The sequence below is a fragment of the Hydra viridissima genome, unplaced genomic scaffold, assembly GCF_058129835.1.
Source record: "Hydra viridissima isolate aposymbiotic clone 2 unplaced genomic scaffold, HvirCarnegie_v1 scaffold_10, whole genome shotgun sequence".
NCBI lineage: Eukaryota > Metazoa > Cnidaria > Hydrozoa > Anthoathecata > Hydridae > Hydra > Hydra viridissima.
In genome coordinates, this window is record NW_028324309.1 from 8,462,790 (window position 1) to 8,483,356 (window position 20,567).

A 20,567-nucleotide genomic window follows, 5' to 3' on the forward strand; every position below is an offset into this window, starting at 1 on the left:
GTTTATTCTGCTCCAAAGGATATATTTTTCAAGTGTTCTGCTACCAAAGGATATATTTCTTTTACTTTCAAGTGTTCTGCTACCAAAGGATAAATTTCTTTTAGTATATTTTCCACTTGCCCCTAACAGACCAATAGATTTATTCGTTAGAGTGAAAAATGTCGATTCTACGTTCGTAGTATGAATTTGTAAAACCAATAAAAGCCTTTTCGAAATTACAATTTCGAGTATCTTTCAGGAATCATGTCATGTTACTTTTATCGAGTCAAGCAAAAAAATAATAAAGAACTATTTTGTATTGTTGTATTTTTTTTACATCTATCAAAAATCACTTCACTCAATCACTTTTGATGGTGATGCATAAAAACATAAATCTATATTTTATTTATTCCAGCGTAATCTATGGAAGACTTAAATAATATTAAAAATATTTCTATCAAACCTGCCATGTGAGCGTGAAAGGCTACCTTTTTACACATTTCTCACACCTAAAAACATTTTGATTGATTGAAATCGTATATAAAATACAAAATAACAATGATAAATACCTTAACAATTCATAGTATTTTAAGCTTAGAAATTAGAGGATACAATGCCAAATAAATGGCAGGATTTGGGGTCGGAAACTATAGACAAATTCCTTAGAACTTGTATCTCAAGACATGCACTTCATAAACCGATTTTCAAAACTATTTCAAAAACTATTTACTAAATTTATTCCATGGTTGCAATTATGACCATCAATAAAACACCAACTAAAAGAGCAAATATTTCTTTTATTGACTGCTTTATATTGGTTTCCTCGAGTAATTCAGGAATAACAGAAACAGTCGCAATATAAATAAAGCCGCCCGCAGTAAAAGGTAAAATCCAACTGGAAGCAGCCGTTCCAAGACCTTCCGCTAACAGACCACAGATACATCCTGCAAATGCTCCAACTGCAGTTACTAACTGCAAACTCATTGCCTGTAAACAAAACAGTATAAGAAAATCTGATCAATAGAAGTGAAACACCAGGACTACGCAAGGAAAATTTAGTTTCATTCAACTACAGAATCAGTCAAGAGATTAAAAAGATCATTTTGTTTAATTTTACAGAGTTTAATTGCTTATCATTTTTTGATTACTTTTTTAAATAGCAAAAATCTTCTGTCCAATTTCCACAGTAAAGCAAAATATGATTTCAAAAATTAACATTCTACAAACATAATATTTTTTAGTGGTAATAAATGGTAATGGTAAAGTTTCTATATATTTCATATTTGCTATATATGTATTTAAATTTTTATCTACATCATTTGAAATTAAATGATTAAAGTAAAAACTATTCTTAAGTTTGAATGATAATTTTTATCATTTATTAAACTTGTTTTTTTCAGTAATACACTCTTTAGTACTCTAAATTAAAGTCTTTTTTTTTAGCATAATATTCTTTCTAGTAAATCTGGATATGGTAACTACATGCAATTAGAAAATAAGTTAAACCGAACCACTCACCTTTCTTTTGGTGCAACCAGACTGAATGAGTATAGCAAAGTCTCCGATCTCATGTGGAATTTCATGCAAAAAGATTGTAAGTGTGGTAATGAAGCCAACATTACGGCTAACCAGGAATGAAACTCCAATTGCTAATCCATCAGTAAAATTATGTGTACAATCAGCAGCAAGATTTAGGTATGCAGTGACTTTGATATCTTCTAAACAAAAAATACAAAGAGTATATTATACATATATACAAATTTACACATGGACATATTATACAATGCTAAACTTAACATTTAGCGATAACTTATACAGTGGATTGCATAAATATAGAGTCAGTTAATTTTTAATATGATTTTTTTGTTTTTTTTTTTAATTTAGAGTAAACAAAAAAATTAATAATTTAAATTGTTTTAAATTTTATAACCAGTGATTTTATAAACAAAATAAGAAAAAATATTTTTTCAAAAAAAAATTTAAGATACTTTTTTATGAGAAATATATACAACTGTTAAAAAAAAAAAAAAAAAAAAATAGAACAAAAATATAGAGTCAGGGTGCATTTTAGTATTTTGTATGCGCACCCCCGAAACTTTCACACATTCTGGAAAATTCTTGAATCATGTGGACAATTCTAGCAGTTCAGGAATATTCTAGAAGAATACTCATTCAATACGAATTGAGAACTTTCTCAAAACACACAAATTTCAAAATTGTTCCAGTCACAGAAGGAAATTTTTTGTGAAACAACAGCTTTTTTCTATCTGTTTTTGGCAAAACAGGGTTGAAAAACACACTATCAACCCAAGGACAAAACAATAATAAAAATAAAATAAATATAAAATTCAAGCATTTTTTTTACAAATTTCTATGTAATTTGAATAATTATGGACAGTAGTGTAGATACATATTATGTTTAATATTTTAAATATATTAACCATATTTACATACTTGGTACTAAATTATGTAATAACAAAAATTATTGCTAACTTTCTTAAAAAGCATTTTTCTACTAACTGACCTTTTTTGACACTAACTTTTTTCTTGTGTTCACCATCCTTTTTTGTTTCCTCTTTAACTTTTGTTTCCTTTGGATCATCATTTTTTTTATCAGTTGATTTTGTGTGTGATGCATGAGAATGTCCATGACCTCCTTTTACATGCCTTACCAGTTTCTCAACAACTAAAAATGTAATTAAGCCAATTAAAACCCACATACCAACCAGCATGTCACCAGAATGATCATGTCCTTCAATGTGATTATGGCTATGACTATGTATTTTGCTGATATCTCCTCCATGACTGTGTGGAGATATTGCATGTGGAATAAGATGAAGAAGAGCATCTCCTAACAACCCACCAGATGCAAAAGCAAGTAAAACCTTAAGAAAAGGTTTATTCTCTTCAGAATTGCTATTTATGGGAACAACAAAAAGAATAAGGAATGGAGCAGCACTTATAAGACCAGTTGCTAATAATGGTTCAAACCAAAGTACAGGCTCACTAATTGGGGGGGTATAAGTATTTTCAACTTTTACATCTTTAGAATTACTTTGAGAATGTAAATGACTTTCTGATTGCTTCTTTTGTTTATCATTTTCATAACTTGAATGGCTATGGCCATGACCTTCTGCATGTATGTGATTAATATGTTTATTGGATTCTTCATGATGTTTAGCTGGATCTTTCAATTTAGATGAATCATGCTCATTTTCTTTTACATTAGCTTTCTTTGACCATTTGAAATGTGGTTCTTCTGCATGGTCATGACCATGATCATCATCATGACCATGGTCATGATGCTCCTCCTTAATATGTTTTTGGCCATGTGTGTGCCCATGGCTGCCATGAGCATGTCCATGGCTTCCGTGAGCATGTCCATGGCTTCCGTGAGCATGTCCATGGCTTCCGTGAGTATGTCCATGGCTTCCGTGAGTATGCCCATGGCTTCCATGAGTATGACCATGATCATGACCAACATTTATTTGAGTACATACCATTAACACAACAAAAATAGCTTGCAGCCACATTACTTAAATAAACCTTAAAAAAACAAAAAAATCATTCTCAAACATGTATGAATGTAAATGTTTCTATATAGTTGTGTCTATAACTATTTATATATATGAGTATGTATGTATGTATGTATGTATGTATGTATGTATGTATGTATGTATGTATGTATGTATGTATGTATGTATGTATGTATGTATGTATGTATGTATGTATGTATGTATGTATGTATGTATGTATGTATGTATGTATGTATGTATGTATGTATGTATGTATGTATGTATGTATGTATGTATGTATGTATGTATGTATGTATGTATGTATGTACATTAAAACTCTAATTAAATATCTATCCAAAAGGTCATCCACTAGATATCAACCCAGAAGATCATCTTCAAATAAAAAAATAAAAAAACAATTTTAAACTAGAAGCTTTGCTTGATTAAGATAAATTTAGCTTTTTCATAAGAAACAGCAATTAGATTAAATTAAATGTTTATAAAATCAGAATTATCTAAATGTGTCTTTAAGTTTGTTATGAAAGCTTCGGACTTTGAAGTCATAAATGTTTACGTGTCTTTGTCTCGCTTAATGACGTAATTACCTGGTTTTTATCTTTTTATGAAAATATCATTTTCATAAATCTGAATTTATTCTGAATTTTTCTGAACTTCATTCATTTTCCTATCGTAAAAAAAACCCTTTGTACTACATGACGTTAACAAAATATAAATCGAAAGATTAGCCTTTTCCTAGGTCTAAATTTATGAATTATTTTGAATTTTGAATTTGTAATTAATAGGGAAATGTAAGGTATGGTGGCTGATTAGTTAAATCTCACATATAACGACATTTGCGATACGTCATATCACTATGGTCGATGTCTGGCATTTTAAATGCAGCAGTCACATCTAACGGACGTGTGCTTTATGATTTATTGTGATTTCGAACAAGAAAGTAGTGGAAAAAAATAAAAACATTTTATCGTATATCTGTGTTTGCACTGTTAGAGTGGAGATTTTGTGAAATTTGAGTCAGGTAAATGTATGGAAGGTATTTTTCAGGCTTTCCTAAACATTTTTGGTTATTTTAAATTTTTTTCAATTCGCACCGCATTAAGTGACGCCACATGTTTTCACTAGCTCGTAACACAAGCTTGTGAAAACATGTGGCGTCACTTTAATGCGGTGCGAATGTATGATGGCGGAATCATAAATTACGAGCTTGTAATCGTAACGTATAATTCCGCCATCATACATTACGAACACAAGCTCGTAATGTATGATGGCGGAATTTTTATAAGGTATGGTGGCGGATCATTTTTTTGTGTACAGAAGTGTATATTATCGGCAAATGAAATATTCTGTAGCGTTTGCATTGATTTCGTCGTAATTTTTTAGTTTTTTTAAAATTTTTTTGATATTTCCAAGGCGTTTGTTGCTAAAGCAAATGAAATTCCGGAAACTACATTGAGACTCTACTTTGGTAAATTCGACGAAAAAAATATTGATGTTTTAAAAGAAACTGACTGGTGAAGAATTTTTTTTTGATTCGAAAACCAGTAAGCTTTGATTTGTTTTCAATTGCTTCTTTCTTTTTCTTATTTTAAATGTTTTTATATGAAATATTAACTTTTTTTTGTTTATGTCTGTGAATCAGATCTTGAATACTCAACAACAAAAGGAATTGGTTAATTATCTCCTTCGTGCCAGCACGCTTTATTATGATTTGTGGATTAGAGAACTGAGGGTCTTGGCATGTAAATATGCTATAAAGATCAGCGTCAAATATCCACCTTCATGGGACGAAAATGCCCAAACAAGCAGAGAGTATTATTAAGCATTTATCCAAAAATTTTTCCGAAAGTGATTACGAAGCTGCCGAATTAAGTGGCGAAAATCTATTTGGCAATGAAGGCGATGATCCGGAAGACCAGCACCGTATCTTTGTTTTAACAGATCACGATATAGTGAGCTCAACTGCTGCGCATGAAGAAGTCATCACCTCTGAGTTTTCTGCGATACCCAGTACATCGAGAAGCATGCTGAGTTTGACCACTTCGATATTATCTCTACGTGATGAATTGAACTCAGTTGGGACGCTGAAGATGGGAACACCAGCCAAAAAATCCAATTGCTGTCAAAAGCCAAAAAATCGGACAACCAGAAGAAAAGACCCAATTCAATCAAAAAAAAGCCAGCCGGAAAAAAAAAACATCACCAAATGAAAGAACACCATCGGCACAACCGGTAGCAAAAAGGGCAGAGCTGGACAAAAATGTTGTAAAGATTTTTGCATTTTTTGCCTGAAACCAATGCCTCTTGTGCTCAACCGCAACAGTTCCTGAGATTGTGACACATGCCGTCGAGAAGTTCATGCCAGAAGTGCTACGATATTCACTAGGTACTTCACATGTCCAATTGCGGCTCCAAAGTGGAATTTTTTTTCCAAACTTAAAAATCATCATTTTTATCATTTTACATCCTTTTCAGTTGTTTAAATAAATAATTTTCATAACTACGTTGTGTTTTTAGTTGAATACAGCAATCTGCCATTAAACCTTACACCGTACCTTACACCAAACCTTACACCAAGCCTTACAATTTTTGAAAATCAAAAAAATCAATGGTTTGCGCAAAGACCTGTAAAATTTCATTCAGTTTCAATTTTAACAATCGGTTCCGACAGAAATATTCTCAATGGATGCCAGCAACTGTCTGCTTTTGGAATTTTGAGAAATATTGATTTTTGAGAGAGTGACACGCAAAAAAACAAAGTGTTCGCCACCATACCTTACATTCTCATATATTTATATTAATTTAAATACTTTGCAACACTGTTTTTAATATTGAATTTTGTATTTTAAATAGATTTACTTAATACTTTCTCTGTCCCTATATACTGTTCCGATTTCGTAAATGAGTTAATATAGAAAGAATATTTTGGGAGAGAGGGAGTAGAAAGTTTGTAATCAAATTTTTTTTTACATATATATATTATATATTAATATGTAGTCTCTTTGAAGAGTGGCTAAACCATTCCAATACATTTCGAACGTTTTGATCTCTTTCAAATTTTGTATCTTTATCCGCTTTAAATAAGAAAATTTTACGGTTACCCATCATAACTTTTAGGCTTTTTTGATGTTTTCTGGTGTAATCACCTAAATAGGACGTTCTGCGCTTTCAGTATCATAGGTGTATATACGGCCTAAGTACGGCCTAAGTACGGCCATCATAAGTGTAAGTAGGTGTGAGTATAAACTCAGCAAATTATTGTCAAATGATTGTTTTGGTTGGAATGGCTGGTAATTCCTTGTCATTGATACATGTCTGGAATAACACAGGCTTAGCTTCTAAACTCTTTGTCCTAGACAATGAATTTTGATGCTAAGCCAATGTTATTCCAGATATAAATTGTCCTAAAACCCTTTGTCTTGATCTTTCACTTGAGTTGAATTTCTATATGTCATACATACAAAATTAACTTTTGCGTCTTATCTTCTGGTTGTCCAATTTTTTGGCTTTTGACAGCAACTGTAAGGATGTAAAATGATAAAAATGATGATTTTTAAGTTTAGAAAAAAAATTCCACTTCCGTTGGACACGCAAAAAACAAAGTGTTCGCCACCATACCTTACATTCTCTTATATTTATATTAATTTAAATACTTTGCAACACTGTTTTTAATAATGAATTTTGTATTTTAAATAGATTTATTTAATAATTTCTCTGTTGGGTGGTTAGAACAACATTTACGTCCAGCTTGCCCTTTTTGCTACCGGTTGTGCCAATGGTGTTCTTTCATTTGGTGATGTTTTTATTTTTTCCGGCTGGCTTTTTTTTGATTGAATTGGGTCTTTTCTTCTGGTTGTCCGATTTTTTGGCTTTTGACAGCATGACAACATTGTATGAGCCACTCCACTAGATGACAGTATTGTGAGAGCCACCCCACTAGATGACAACATTGTATGAGCCACCCCACTAGATGACAGTATGTATGAGCCAAGGAAAGAGCTCATACATACTATCATCTAGTGGGGTGGCTAAGTAAAAAAAAAACAGTACTAATACTTTTAAACTTGCCAAAGGGTCTTTTTCGAATTAGTTTTGAATTCGAAAAGGAACTTTAACATTTTCAAAATTTAAAGTTGTCTTTTATAAGTAGAAACCATCGAGTAATCTCAATTCTGTGTTGCAATTACACGAAGGTTTGGGTCATTATTGTGTTAGAGCGCGGAGACAAGAAGGAAAGATTCATCAGTCGCCATGATTGTTTTTTCAATTATGGTTTTCTATTGGGAATTTTCCTAATATGGGATGTTAATTAGATAAATAATTTTTTTAGTAAATTATACTTAAATAAAATGAATTTTAAAAAAATTATTTTTTTATTTTGAAATTTATTTGCCCAATTTTTCTAGTTACATTAATATTTTATAATAGGTATGGTGGTGATCATTTTAACCATTTTTCAAGAAAAAATGTAAAATTATAAGCTTTTTGGATTTTTTAAAACTTGTATCTAATTGCTAGCTAGGCTAATGCATCTGAATAGCATTATATGATTGATATGGTTTATTCTTGCATAAATAAATTAAATCATGACAAAACTACTGCTGCAGTGATTATTTTAGCAGCAGTTTTGACTAGCAGCCAAGGTTAAAAAGGTTTTTAAAATTTACACATTGCTTAGCCAAAGACCTTGTGCTTAAAAATATCTGCAAATTCTTTTTAAATGGAATACTGCATTTGTCAAATGTACTGAAATGAATTTAAAAAACATGTAATAAGCATATTTAAAAAATAGATTATAATATATTGTGAATCAATTTAGAAAAATAAAATCAAAGCATGACACAGTTTTTACCAGCTAATCTTTTAGCATTATTTTCGGCACGCCCACCTATTCCTTTTAAACCTCCAGTAGAAGGTCTCAAAAAGCGTAAAAACAGCCACTGTTATGTTGGTTTAGCAGATTTTGTATCAAATTTTGAGGTATTTACTATTTTTCTTGTGTGTATTGTGGCTATAGTTGATTTAATTTATGATTTAGTCCACTTTATAAGTTTTCTCTGTATTTTAGGTGAAGCCTCCTCCACCAGCAACTAGAGGTGAAACTCGAGAAGAAAAAGAAGAGCGAAAAGTATGTATTTAGTGCACAAGGCTAAAAATCTAGTTGCACCATTATGATTATAATCATAAGTACTCCTTCATTTTTAGCTATTGCACTCTAATAAATTTTGTAAAATGAGTACAATAACATCTTCCACATCTTCAGAGAAAGTTTTCTTATTTAGGAGCTATGAGAGATAAAATTTTAAGAAATTTTTAAGAAAAATATTATCTGAAACATTTTCAAATAAAAACTTAACATTGTCAATTACAGTTTCCCTTAAACTACAAGAATTTTGAATAAAGTCCTCTCCTCTTAGAAAAAGTCTATCAAAAGATAAACTTTGTTGTTCTCAGAATGATTACAAATTTGAATGAAAGTTTTCAAAAAAATTTTAATATTAATTTTTAATAGTATTTTTAGTATCAATTTTTGATATTAATTTATATTAATTTCTAGTATTAATTTTTAATATTAACTTTTAAGAAACATGAAAAAGAAATAGCAACAGCCAAAGAACTTGAAAGAAAATTAGCTTTATGTAAGTAATAAACAGTTTTTTAATATTATTTTTCAGTTTATGATTTTTAATCATTTTTGTTATCTTCTTAAATTAAATAATAAGAAATAAGGTTTTTCAGTTTTTGTTTGTCAAGAAATAGAAAGCAAAACAATTGAAGACCACACTGAAAAAACGACCAAGCTACATTTTTATTGTTTTGAGTAAATTAGATTTTAAACTTCAAAACACCATAGCTCACTTATTTGTTAAGCTAAATATCTGTGTAATTTGATCGGTTTTCTAGTTATATAGTCAATTATTATATAGTTATACTGCAGCCAAATATAACAGGGGTAAAAACCCAAGAAAAGCAAAAATGTAGCTTGATTGTTTTTCCAGTGTGGTCTTCAGTTATCTTACTTTTTTTTTTTTATCAATGTGAGGTATTTACCATTGAGATTTATTAGGCCAAACAGGTTTTCTGCTTATGCTGGAGTATTTTTCATAGGGATCATTCTATACATTATCTGTTAGTAGATAAGTACTCCACAATACATTTTATTCTAGATTTTATATATTAATATTATCCATTAGTCCATTAAGTATTCCAGAATATATTTTATTCTGAATTTAGATGTGCCAATATATTTGAATATCTTATTTTATATGAAGTTGATGAAAATGACTGCCTCTAATGACAATTAATTTGGTGATTGACATGTTTTTGTATTTCTCATGTAGTTTAAGGCCAGTCTCCATGAATTTCGGGTTTGTTTATCTGAGGGTGATGTAAAATTGTGCTGTTCAGATCCCGGTGGATTTTTCTAAATGTTTATAATAAAGCGGTGACTAAAAAAGTCTGACAAGAAAGTTTTCTAATTTTTTGAGTATATATCATGAGTTCATAATATGTTATGAATTAGTATATAATATAATGATTTATAACAAACCACATTTATTATTCAAATCTTGAATACTTATTATTTGCAATAGATTTTTTAAATTGGATGTAAACTGTGTTAGTGTATTTTACAAAATTAATGCTCAATGTTCAGAACAGAACATAGAAAATAGAAAGTGCTCAATGTTCTTAAAGAACAAGAAAATAGACTTCTTGACAATTCTGAAAAAAGAGAAACTGGCAGCAAGTATATATATATATATATATATATATATATATATATATATATATATATATATATATATATATATATATATATATATATATATATATATATATATATATATATATATATATATAATATCTAAACAAACAAAAAATTAATAAATCAATTGACTGGATGATTATTGTTAAAACAAAATGAATAAAAAATTATGATAAATTAAATAATAATAATCAATACAAATCAAATCCTATCTAACAAAAATTTATTACTAGAATTTAAACTATTACTCCAATAATATCTCAAAGGATGTTTTCAAAACCAATCTCAAAGGTTTTTCCAATTCATTTTGATGTATATAAACATTCGACAATTACCATAATCTTTAAACTTATTTAGCTGCTTTTAATGAATTTATGTAAATTACTTGTTAAACCAACTAATGACCATGCATTTGTTGTCATTGATTTATAATGTATTTCGAATAATAATAATTTTACTACAAAAGAATTTAATAAATTAATTTCTATTTCTTCCAAACAAATCGGTTAAATTCATTGTGTCAACAGTCTATTAAAGACTACTGCTGATTTTATTAATTTATTTATTTTCAATCTAAATCTTTTTCTTTCTCCCAATATTTTCATTCTTGTTAAATAAACATTTTCTTTTTCTTCATTTTCTCCAGTTTTATTTATCTTTACTATACAAATTAAACATGCTATCAGTCAAATTTCAATGTGTTGTATTTAAGCAGGATCCATCATCCTATAGTAAAATAAATCACATTTCTATATAATTATAAAATATACTTGGAAATAATTTTTTTTTAGTAATAATATAATAATTTTTTTTTAGTAATAATAATAATTTTATTTTGTTAACAAAAAAAGTTTGAAATTATTACTTATTTAGATTAAGAAAATTTACTAAATAAAAAAAAACTGAACTTATTTCTAAATGCAGACATGAAAATAAGTGCCTTATAAAAAATTATAAAAACAAATGGCCAAACTTATTAACCAAATTTATTTAATTCTAAATACCAATTAAAAATAATAAATTTATATATATATATATGTATATTTATATGTATATATAATGACCACACGCTCTATTTTGTTTATTACGAATAACTTCCACCAACAGAAACCATTCTGTTTATGCGGTCATCAAAAAGCCTTTCAAAATAAAATCGCTAAGTATTACCGAGTTCTCAACACTTCAATGTACATCGTTGAAAGAAATTATTAAATGTCAGATTTTCTACCCTACCTTCTGAATCAAAGTATGAAAAAACAATATAATTCAATATCGATGTCTTTTAGCTTGTAAATAACTAGAAAAGTTGTGCTTAACAATTTAAACCCTTATTTTTTGAAACATTCATCTTTAGGTTTAAGGACAATATGTGTCATCCACCATATTTTTGTTAATAATATTTTTTTCAACTTAGCCCAACTTTTGCTAAGTATTATTCAGCTTAGACAGCAAATTTTCAAAAACAGTTTTTTTTAAAAAGAAGTTATAGAAGGTAGGACGAACTACCATAAAAATTTGGACTGGCCTTAAATCACCTGATTTGTATTGTCTTGAATAAGTATACTTAAAAGCAGTGAGAACTCTACACTCAATGGCTTTTTTAGAAATCATAAGTATTGAAAATATTATCAAAGGAAATGGATTCTTTTCTTTGTTATTGTTATTATTGTAATGATAAATTTGTTTTAAGATAAAAACCCTGCAGTTGTCTGAAAAGTATCCAAATAAAAGCCTAATTCATATAGAGCTTATCTTCAGAGTCACTAAGTTTTGGAATAAACCATATGCTGTAAACAACCTTCTGAAAACCTCAATACAAAGTCATAGTATCCATGTTGGCTTAAAAAACTGGAAATATTTTTTAAATATATATATATTTTAAAGAGCTTTAAATTTATGGCTTTCTTCATTTATAACTGGAAAAGCTGAGGAAAATTTTTAATACTTGCCTACGTTGGTTTATTGGAAAATTTGATCTGCCTTTTCATTTTTCATATGATTTGCTATTTTGAGGACATTTGAAATATATGTTAACTATAAGGCGGGTGTGTGGCAAATGATACATATAAAATGAAATTTATAATGAAATAGTTGTAGTTTTTAATCAGAATTTGATTTCTCTATAAGGGGACCCACATTCTGATCCTAATGCTTCTGGTGATCCATTCAAAACATTGTTTGTTGCAAGAATTGTAAGGTTTTTTCTTGGTGTTAATAAAAGAAGTTTTCTGTATTAGTTTTTTTTTTTTTTTTTTTTTTTTTTTTTTGTGTGTGTGTTTTGAAAACTTGCTGTTCATCATGATTTTTTTTTACATAAAGATTAAAGGTTAGAATTTTTAGAATTATGACACAACTGAATCAAAGCTGCGTCGAGAATTAGAAACTTATGGTCCTATTAGAAAGGTATTTTATATCTTTCTTTAAATGCTTTTATATATTCATCTTTACTATCAGAAGAACTACATGATTGCCTCATTCAATTTCCAGCCTCTGCCTAATTACCTGGTTAATAGGTTAATTTATATTTTATATGCATTTTTTAAAGTAAGAGTAAGTAATAAAAAAAAATTAATTTTAGAAAGAAGATTTGTTGGTAGCATACTAAGGTACAATGTTTTTAGATTCACATGGTTTACAATTTTGTCAAAAGAAAGCCTCGTGGTTATGCTTTTGTTGAATTTGAACATGAAAGAGATATGCAAGGTAACAATTGTCTGTCTAAAAATTCTTTAGTAAAAGTTAGATTGTGTTCTGTCTAGTAAGTATTGCTTACCAAAGGCATTAAACACTACTGCAATGTTATGTCATGCAACAATATGACATCAGTTTTAGCTTTGATATGAAAGATGGATTAATAAATTATGTAATGCAAAGGTAGATTGGAATGATGCAGAGAATAGCATTGTTCTTTAAAATCATTTGGTATCAAAGGTAGCTAACTCAGAGATTTTTTAAAATTTTTTAATCATATAATTATTTCACACTAAGTTTCTTTGATTAGGCTTTCATAGTTTCAGAACTTATAAAATGGATTTTGAAATAAATTTAACAAAGCTTCTTATGTAATTTCTTTTGTTTATTGCTATTAGTTTGGTTCTGATCCTTGTGTGAAATTCGCTGTCCTCAATTTGCTGTATAGCGGTGGGTATAGGTGGGTATATACACCTCCTGTCCCACTAAGTTTTCTAGTTTTCTAAAGTTTCATTTAAGTTCCATCTTCAAATTTTTTTTCAAAAAGTAAAAAATTGCTTATTTTGACATTTAGGGTATTTTTAAATAGTTTTTATAAGAACTTTTTTCCTTATCTAAATAAGTAAAATGGAAAAGGCTTTAAAACAGATGGATGACAAAATCAGGTAGTACCTGTAAGTATTGTGAATACAGTGAAATGTCATTATCTTGAAAGTCATCGTAGAACTTGTTGTAATATAAAGAACACAGGTTGCCATTCCTTTAATCAAGCACTGCATCTTTCTAATGAAAATGATTTTTTCTGATTGTTGAGTTAACTTTAAAAGAAATATCTTCATTAAAAATTATGTTATACAAAGATAATAATGTAAACAGTTGTTAGAAATTTAATATTCAAATTAAAGTAATAGCATTCAATTTACTTGATGGTGAAATTGCATTTAAGAGGTATCCTTTAATTTGGCAACCATTCTTATGTCCTTTAATTTTGGCAACCATGCTTATAAATCTAATCAAAGATATTTGAAAAGAGCATCATTTGATTTAAAGATTTATGCAATTATGGAATCTAAATTATGACATGTTCTTTTTGCAAACAGGTTTTTTTTTGTTTTGTTTTCTTTCAATAAATTTAAAAGAATAAATATAGAATGTAAGTATATATTATGATTGTAAAGTTTTGTTGAGATAGCAATATTTTTAAAACCTTGCTAGCGAGTAACCTTTTTACTTTGCTTTGATAAGCTTATCAAGTTAGTTTTGGTTTGGTAAGTAACCATATATTAAAGTTTGTTTGTTCAGTACAAATATTAAAATAAGTAAAATATTTTGCAGAATCAGGCTGCAAGTAATGTCACAAGTTCTTGTTTTAGTATTATAATATTCTATGGTAAGTAAAAATCAGGTTTATGTCTATTATCAATTTAACTATGCTGACCTGAAAAGAGTTTAAAAAAAAAGAAAAGAAAAGAAAAGGAAAAAGAAAATCTGGTTGAGACTTTATGTTTTACCTTAAGTTGTTCATTTGGGATCTGAATGAATGGTAATGAAACCTAAGAATTGCTATGCCCTTTAGTCCCAGTTACATTTTTGTTAATTTTGTAAAAAAGTTTCAAATTTAAAAAAGAATTTCATTTGGTTTTGTGTTTTGGCACACTGGTGTTTATTTAAATGTAAGTAAAATGTGACAAAAAAATTATAAACTACCAACAAATAGACTGTTGAAGGTTAAAGACTTCTGACAATTAACGCAAGTCTTGTTTTTCAATGCGCGTAAGTTACTTGATTATTTAGTTTTCATCATTAACGTTTTAAGCATAACAAATTTTTTTGTACTTGTCTTTTTTTTTTTTTTTTTTTTTTTTTTTTTTGAAATACGGGAACTTTTTATTGAAACAAAGAAATTAAAAAATTAAAACTACAAAGTATGTTTCAAAATTTTTGAATTTAATATTATTATAATTGTGGTAAAGGTTTCTTAAAAAGGACTCGTATTTTCTTTGAATTCAGTTCTTTTGTATATATAGCTTAGCATTATAATTTTGTTTTCCATTATAGCTGCATTCAAACATTCTGATGGAAAGAAAATTGACGGTAGACGTATTGTGGTTGATGTTGAACGGGGTAGAACTGTAAAAAGCTGGAGACCAAGAAGACTAGGTATATTTACTAAAATCTCCTCTCCGGGCTACTATAGTCAGTTACTGCATGTTTTTTAGTAACTAATATTTTTGAATTAGTTCTCATTCATATAAACTAATTTGATTGTAAAAAAAATAATTTATTATCAATATCATCAAAAAAAGAGTTTAGCAAAAGAATTTCAATAAACAATTATGGTACTTGGTTCCAGATAGAAGCTTAGGTTATTCATCTCAACATTTTAGGCTATTCACCTCAAGATTTTAAATTATCGCAATATTTCTGGTTATTCACCCATTTTTGTTACTGAAATTGATATGTTAAATAAAGTTATTATATTTAAAATTGTTATGCACCATCATGCTGAAAAATACAATAGAGGAATATAAGAAAATGCAGTATAACAAGAGCAGCAATATAGAAAAGAACAAGGTCTAAAATTTATTGTAGAAAAGTGAAGCACAAAAAATGACACCAGAAATTCTTGATGTATAAGAAATATTTCTTTTGTCTTTGTTACTTTTCATAGACTTAAAACTTTTTAAAATTAACTATCCTGATGCATTGTAGATGCACACTGCAGGCTTAAAATCCAATACTTTCTTACTTCTGTTCTTGTTTTGATTTAAGTAAGTTGGTTTTTTTAGGCGGAGGTTTAGGTGGTACTAGAAGAGGGGGACCTGAAGAGAATATTAGACATTCAGGTCGTGTTGACCAATGGGAAAGGTATTACTACACTACTTAATCTATATTTTCAGAGCAAAGTTTTGATTTTTCACTAAATTTTATTTCGTTCGAATGTTCGTCTCGCCGTGGATTCAAATGCTTAACACTAAAATGTTTTTTTTTTTATATATATATTATGTTAAGTCTTTGTGTATTGGCAGCTATGTACGCGCATAAACACAATTTAACTAAATGTGAGTAACTAAAATGCTTTTTTTTTTTAAGTCGAGGAGGTGAACGTGGTGATCGAGATAAAGATCGTGATAGAGAACGTGACGAGCGACGAGAACGAAAACGAAGCCGTTCTCCTAGAGAAAAAGAAAGAAAAGAACGTGACCGTAGTGACAGGTGATTTATTACACTTAAAAAAGTTTATACTTAAAATTACACATCGTTCTTAAATGTTAATTTTATTTCAGACGACGTGATAAGGATCGTGATCGTGACGATCGTGAAGATCGAAGTGAGCGCAGACGTGATAGAGACCGAGATCGCCGTGATCGAGATAGAGATCGTCGTGATAATCGTGAGAATGTGCGTCCTGACGATGATGCCAAAAAAGAATCCGAAGAAGATAATTACGATGATAATCGTAACCCAGATAGAAACTATGATTATGGGCGGTATGACTCAGAGGAAAATGGAATGGTACCGGAAGAAGCATAAACTTCAATAATGTTTCAGGGAGCGTTAAAAAATAACGATATATTGGAGAAATGCAATGCTGTTCGCCAATGCTCATGTTTCGATTGCTGGGCTATGAAAAGTTACGGGCCGTTATTCAGCAACATAACGAGCAACTTTTCTATTTTGCATTTATGTGTTTTAACTTTCATTTTACAAAATTCTAATTCGCCGAAGTTTTTTTCCCCCGCATAAGAAATTTTGAATTATTGCTCACTAATCGTTGTTTGGCATATGACTGTATATATTTTCCATAAAAAAAACTTGTAATAGATACAATTGCAGATTTTTTTCAAAGCCGATATAAAAATTCGTCGTTTTCATATTCTCTGACATGCTGCATTTGTTACCTTCATGCTTAAGAAATACCAATCAAAGAATAAATTTGGTATTTCTTTAACTCCCGACTTCCCAACTAAGCGAACGAATAAAGTATTAGTGTACTAAAACGTTTTTTTTTTTTTGGCAGGCATCTACTTGTTTTTTACATCTGCGAAACTAAAAGAATAAATGCGATTCGACCGAATTGTGATCTTTTTTTTTCGGACCTAATGGGGAAATATTTTCAATAGCGTTTTTAAGAAAATTTCTTGTTTCTAAAATATGCAATTAGTTGAAATGGCAACTGGAATATTCTGTAACAAATAATCTTGCGAACTGTGTTGAACCAAAAAAAAGGATGTGGAGACTTAGATGCTTTATAGCTGCTGTAATTTAATGAATCTCGGCTGAACTTTTATGGCTAAAAGTTTTGAATCACGGCTAAATTATAGCGGAGAGTTGTCAATTAAATTGACAATGCAAATGACTAAACTGATTAATCGAATATTTCTACAAAAACAATTTCAACAGATCTTAGCTAAAATGTACTTTACTGTAATGGTGCTTGTCTCGATCAAAAGGTATTATTAAATCTACTAGCTGAAAAGTTGTAAAGCGTTATTATTTTCCGGAAAGTAATACAACCTATCATCAAAAATTAATACTAATTAACAATAACTGTAATACTTCACTTTATTGATAACTAAAATTTCGCATTTTTTTCTAATATTTGATTGATACCTCTCTGAATTAACGCGCAATAAAAAAGTTTAAAACACCCAATAAAATAATTTAAAACGCGCAATAAAATAGTTTAAAAGCAGTATTTCTTCAACCATTATATTATATTTTAAAATCAAACCATTCAAAGCAAACAGCATGCTTAGTAGGTATATATTTATATTAGCTTTGATGTTTACACTTTTCTGTGCAGTCGTGCCCAACCAACCAATATTTTGAGCAACCAACCGTGAAAAATGTTTTGCTTGGTGTTAAACGCGTTTTACAAACGATTATTGAACGAAAATGAGTATCATACCAACTCAAAGACAATATCTTATTTCTTTCCTTCTAATAATTTCTCTAAATAAAATTCTTAGCGAAGATTGGTATTCGCAAAATTACAGAGGTAAGGCTTTAGTTTTTATCGCGTGCATTATTTTTTATTTTAGATTAAAGTTCATTCTTCAGTTACGTCATCACTTTGTTCTTACTCTTTTATATCTTCATAAAAATAATTATTTTTTATCTTAACAATTGTTTAATCTTTTAAATTTTTTATCTTAATATTTGTTACCAGAGATTTTTAAGCCCATCTGACTTATTTTCTTTACAGCCCTATTCAATCACCTCACTACAAAAAGATGCATTCATGACACTTTTATACAAAAAACGTGAATAACAAAAAACAACTTACATGTCAACTTTGTATTTACGAACCAAACTGTCGAATACAGTGTAATAGGACATGACTAATGCATAAACGCACGTGGTAGGTATGTATGTATGTATGCATGTATGCATGTATGCATGTTTGCATGTATGCATGTATGCATGTATGCATGTATGCATGTATGCATGTATGCATGTATGCATGTATGCATGTATTTTTCCTTTTTTTCAACTCCTCATTTCCAATAGTTCCTTTCAAGAAACAAACAATAAAGCGAAGCTTTGAAGTAAATCGGGAAGTTAGTGCCGACTATCAAAACTTGCAATCAAACAACTATGAGAGCTTTGGTCCTAAATCCAGTTTTGTACTACGCCGAAATGTCCGCGACCTACAAGATCTCATTGCAAAAACAGCGAAAACTATACCAAGTGTAAGACGAATTACCAAAGCAATTTCTCCTTCAGCTGCACAAATTGGTTTTGACCGAATGAGAAAAATGGTAAAGCGGCAGCAACAACAGCAGCAATTACAACAATTTGCTGTAAAACCTTATCCGTTAGAGAATCTTATAAAAAGCCAGACAGATTTAGGTGTAAGATCAACAATGGTAGGCTTGCAACAAGCTCCAACCATGGGTGCTTCTTCCGCTCTATATAATTACAATTACCAACAATACCCTGGATATGAAAGCTCACAATTTTACCCGCAATATAATTTGTACGGAGCAATGCCCTATCCATTTTATGGAAGTTCTTATTTCCCTCAATTCCAAGTTACAAAGCGAATGTTTCTTCCGTATGCTACATCGTATTCCGACTCCATAACATCTTCTCCGTCTCAATTTCAGTACCCTTACTCAAATGCCTATGCACGCGCATATATTACTAACATGGAACAGCAGAGAAGCTCTGCTGACCAGATCTCTCCATTAGCAGTATCCTCAATTTCTCAAGATATTTCAAACATGGGTACAGCATCCGGTATCTCCCAAGGTTTAATTGATTTAGAAAACGACGTGAACGGGTTTAATCAAGCAATACAGTATATGAAAGAAGTTTTTATCTCACAAAATATAGAGGGTGACACAAATTTGAGTGAAAAACTAAACAGTCCGCAACAGATCACTGTGGGAGCAGTTAAAAAAGACTTAGTAAACAAACAAAAGAAGTCGTCTGCACAACTACTTGATGCATACAAAAAAACGTTAGAGAGTAAGAATCGTCTCGAAAATAAATTAGTAAATTACTTTACAAATTATGTGTGTGGCGATGACTGTTAAAAAAAGTGGGTTGAAAAAGAAAATTTTTCATGAAACCCCAAAAATGGAACTTAGCTTCATAGTTAAACAATAGGTCAATTAAACGAGTTTATCAAATATCTTTATGGTTAGACAATGGCCAGTTCCATGAGTTTATCAAATACTTTTATAGATAGATACTAAATCAGTTCAGCGAGTTCGTCAAATGATTTGCTTTTAGAAAAGAAAAAAATGCGCTTACCTACTTTTAGTACTTTTGGAACTGGCAGTAGCATGTGATAAAAACTTTATCATTTTTATTGGAAATGTATTCTCCAAGCAGATAAGAGGTATCCTGCATAAAGAAGAGATATTCTGCTTAATAGAACTTTAAGAAAAAAATTTGTATCAAATGCTTAGATTTTTCCAGCTTTCTGTGTTATAATAAATTTACTTATTGTTATTATAACTTTGGTTGTTATGAATTTTTTAGTTGTCATCAGTTAGCTCAATTGTTCTGTAATCAACAAGTCTATCGGGAGAGGAGGGGAATTTTAAATAATACCAAAGCAAGTTAGATGAACACCAATATCATCTTTTAAAAAAGATGTTTCTAAAGCAGATATACATCTCTACGCTTCTCCTTTTAAGGAATCCCTTTTAATGAACAGGATGTAGACTTTTGACTTCTTCAATCAAGTTAGCAACTATAAATTCACTTTAAACCTCATTATCAAATCAACGATCTTTCTGTATTTAATGTAAACACTAAATGTTTTTCCTTGATTTAACTATTACCATAAATTTCCTAGCTAATACAATATACCTCTCTATAATATACGTTAAAAGCTATGAGTAAATATGTAAAACTTAATGTTCGAAAGTTTGTGCTTTCGAATTATGTACTTTCAGCCATTTTCTTCTGATGGTCTTTAGAAAAAAAAGTCACTAAAATTTATTGGAACAAAATGAGCTATTATAACCACCTTAGCTGTGGTAGTTATTTCACGCCAATACTTAGTCCTGAATCCAAGCATCGAACTTTAAATTTCAAGGCATAGTTCGGTTTCGAGAAACATTTTTACCTGTTTGAGA

The 20,567-nt window shown here is 29.5% G+C and overlaps 3 protein-coding genes across 8 annotated transcripts; 2 read left to right on the forward strand and 1 right to left on the reverse strand.

The window, feature by feature from the left end:
• Positions 1–291: 291 nt before the first annotated feature.
• LOC149882995 (zinc transporter Slc39a7-like) lies at positions 292–3,566 on the reverse strand. The gene is made up of 3 exons (XM_090100795.1): positions 2,504–3,566; positions 1,498–1,697; positions 292–966 (listed from the first exon to the last, which is right to left on the reverse strand). The coding sequence occupies exons 1-3, from the start codon at positions 3,510–3,512 to the stop codon at positions 715–717; spliced, it is 1,461 nt and encodes a 486-aa protein (XP_089956921.1). The 5' UTR covers positions 3,513–3,566; the 3' UTR covers positions 292–714.
• Positions 3,567–8,298: 4,732 nt separating this feature from the next.
• On the forward strand, positions 8,299–16,831 carry LOC145181860 (U1 small nuclear ribonucleoprotein 70 kDa-like). 3 transcript variants are annotated; one of them, XM_090099493.1, is made up of 11 exons: positions 8,326–8,492; positions 8,581–8,640; positions 9,097–9,151; positions 12,406–12,470; positions 12,619–12,681; positions 12,900–12,981; positions 13,368–13,419; positions 15,028–15,129; positions 15,759–15,837; positions 16,063–16,185; positions 16,257–16,831. In XM_090099493.1, the coding sequence occupies exons 5-11, from the start codon at positions 12,665–12,667 to the stop codon at positions 16,501–16,503; spliced, it is 702 nt and encodes a 233-aa protein (XP_089955619.1). In that variant the 5' UTR covers positions 8,326–8,492; positions 8,581–8,640; positions 9,097–9,151; positions 12,406–12,470; positions 12,619–12,664; the 3' UTR covers positions 16,504–16,831. The 3 variants fall into 3 exon arrangements, with proteins under 3 accessions (XP_089955618.1, XP_089955619.1, XP_089955620.1); XM_090099492.1 differs by lacking the exon at positions 13,368–13,419 and having other exon boundaries at positions 8,299–8,492; XM_090099494.1 differs by lacking the exons at positions 8,326–8,492; positions 8,581–8,640; positions 9,097–9,151; positions 13,368–13,419 and having other exon boundaries at positions 12,401–12,470; positions 12,857–12,981.
• Positions 16,832–17,765: 934 nt separating this feature from the next.
• Positions 17,766–19,941, forward strand: LOC145181861 (uncharacterized). Of its 4 annotated transcripts, none has more exons than XM_090099490.1 (3): positions 17,850–17,971; positions 18,179–18,334; positions 18,484–19,941. In XM_090099490.1, exon 3 carries the CDS (start codon positions 18,723–18,725, stop codon positions 19,512–19,514), a length of 792 nt encoding a protein of 263 aa, XP_089955616.1. In that variant the 5' UTR covers positions 17,850–17,971; positions 18,179–18,334; positions 18,484–18,722; the 3' UTR covers positions 19,515–19,941. The 4 variants fall into 4 exon arrangements, with proteins under 4 accessions (XP_079913171.2, XP_079913172.2, XP_089955616.1 ...); XM_090099491.1 differs by having other exon boundaries at positions 18,495–19,941; XM_080057045.2 differs by lacking the exon at positions 18,179–18,334 and having other exon boundaries at positions 17,766–17,971.
• Positions 19,942–20,567: the final 626 nt, after the last annotated feature.

Bases quoted from the DNA above. Each gene is read 5' to 3' on its own strand.
- LOC149882995 (XM_090100795.1), bottom strand. From the start codon at position 3,512: ATGTGGCTGCAAGCTATTTTTGTTGTGTTAATGGTATGTACTCAAATA. The intron at 1,698-2,503 runs GTCAGTTAGTAG...TTTTTTGTTTAG, and splicing joins AAAAGTTAGTGTCAAAAAAG to AAGATATCAAAGTCACTGCA. The intron at 967-1,497 runs GTGAGTGGTTCG...TTTTGTTTACAG, and splicing joins CTGGTTGCACCAAAAGAAAG to GCAATGAGTTTGCAGTTAGT.
- LOC145181860 (XM_090099492.1), top strand. From the start codon at position 8,349: ATGACACAGTTTTTACCAGCTAATCTTTTAGCATTATTTTCGGCACGC. The intron at 8,493-8,580 runs GTATTTACTATT...TCTGTATTTTAG, and splicing joins ATTTTGTATCAAATTTTGAG to GTGAAGCCTCCTCCACCAGC. The intron at 16,186-16,256 runs GTGATTTATTAC...ATTTTATTTCAG, and splicing joins GAACGTGACCGTAGTGACAG to ACGACGTGATAAGGATCGTG.
- LOC145181861 (XM_080057045.2), top strand. From the start codon at position 17,869: ATGAGTATCATACCAACTCAAAGACAATATCTTATTTCTTTCCTTCTA. The intron at 17,972-18,483 runs GTAAGGCTTTAG...CATTTCCAATAG, and splicing joins GTATTCGCAAAATTACAGAG to TTCCTTTCAAGAAACAAACA.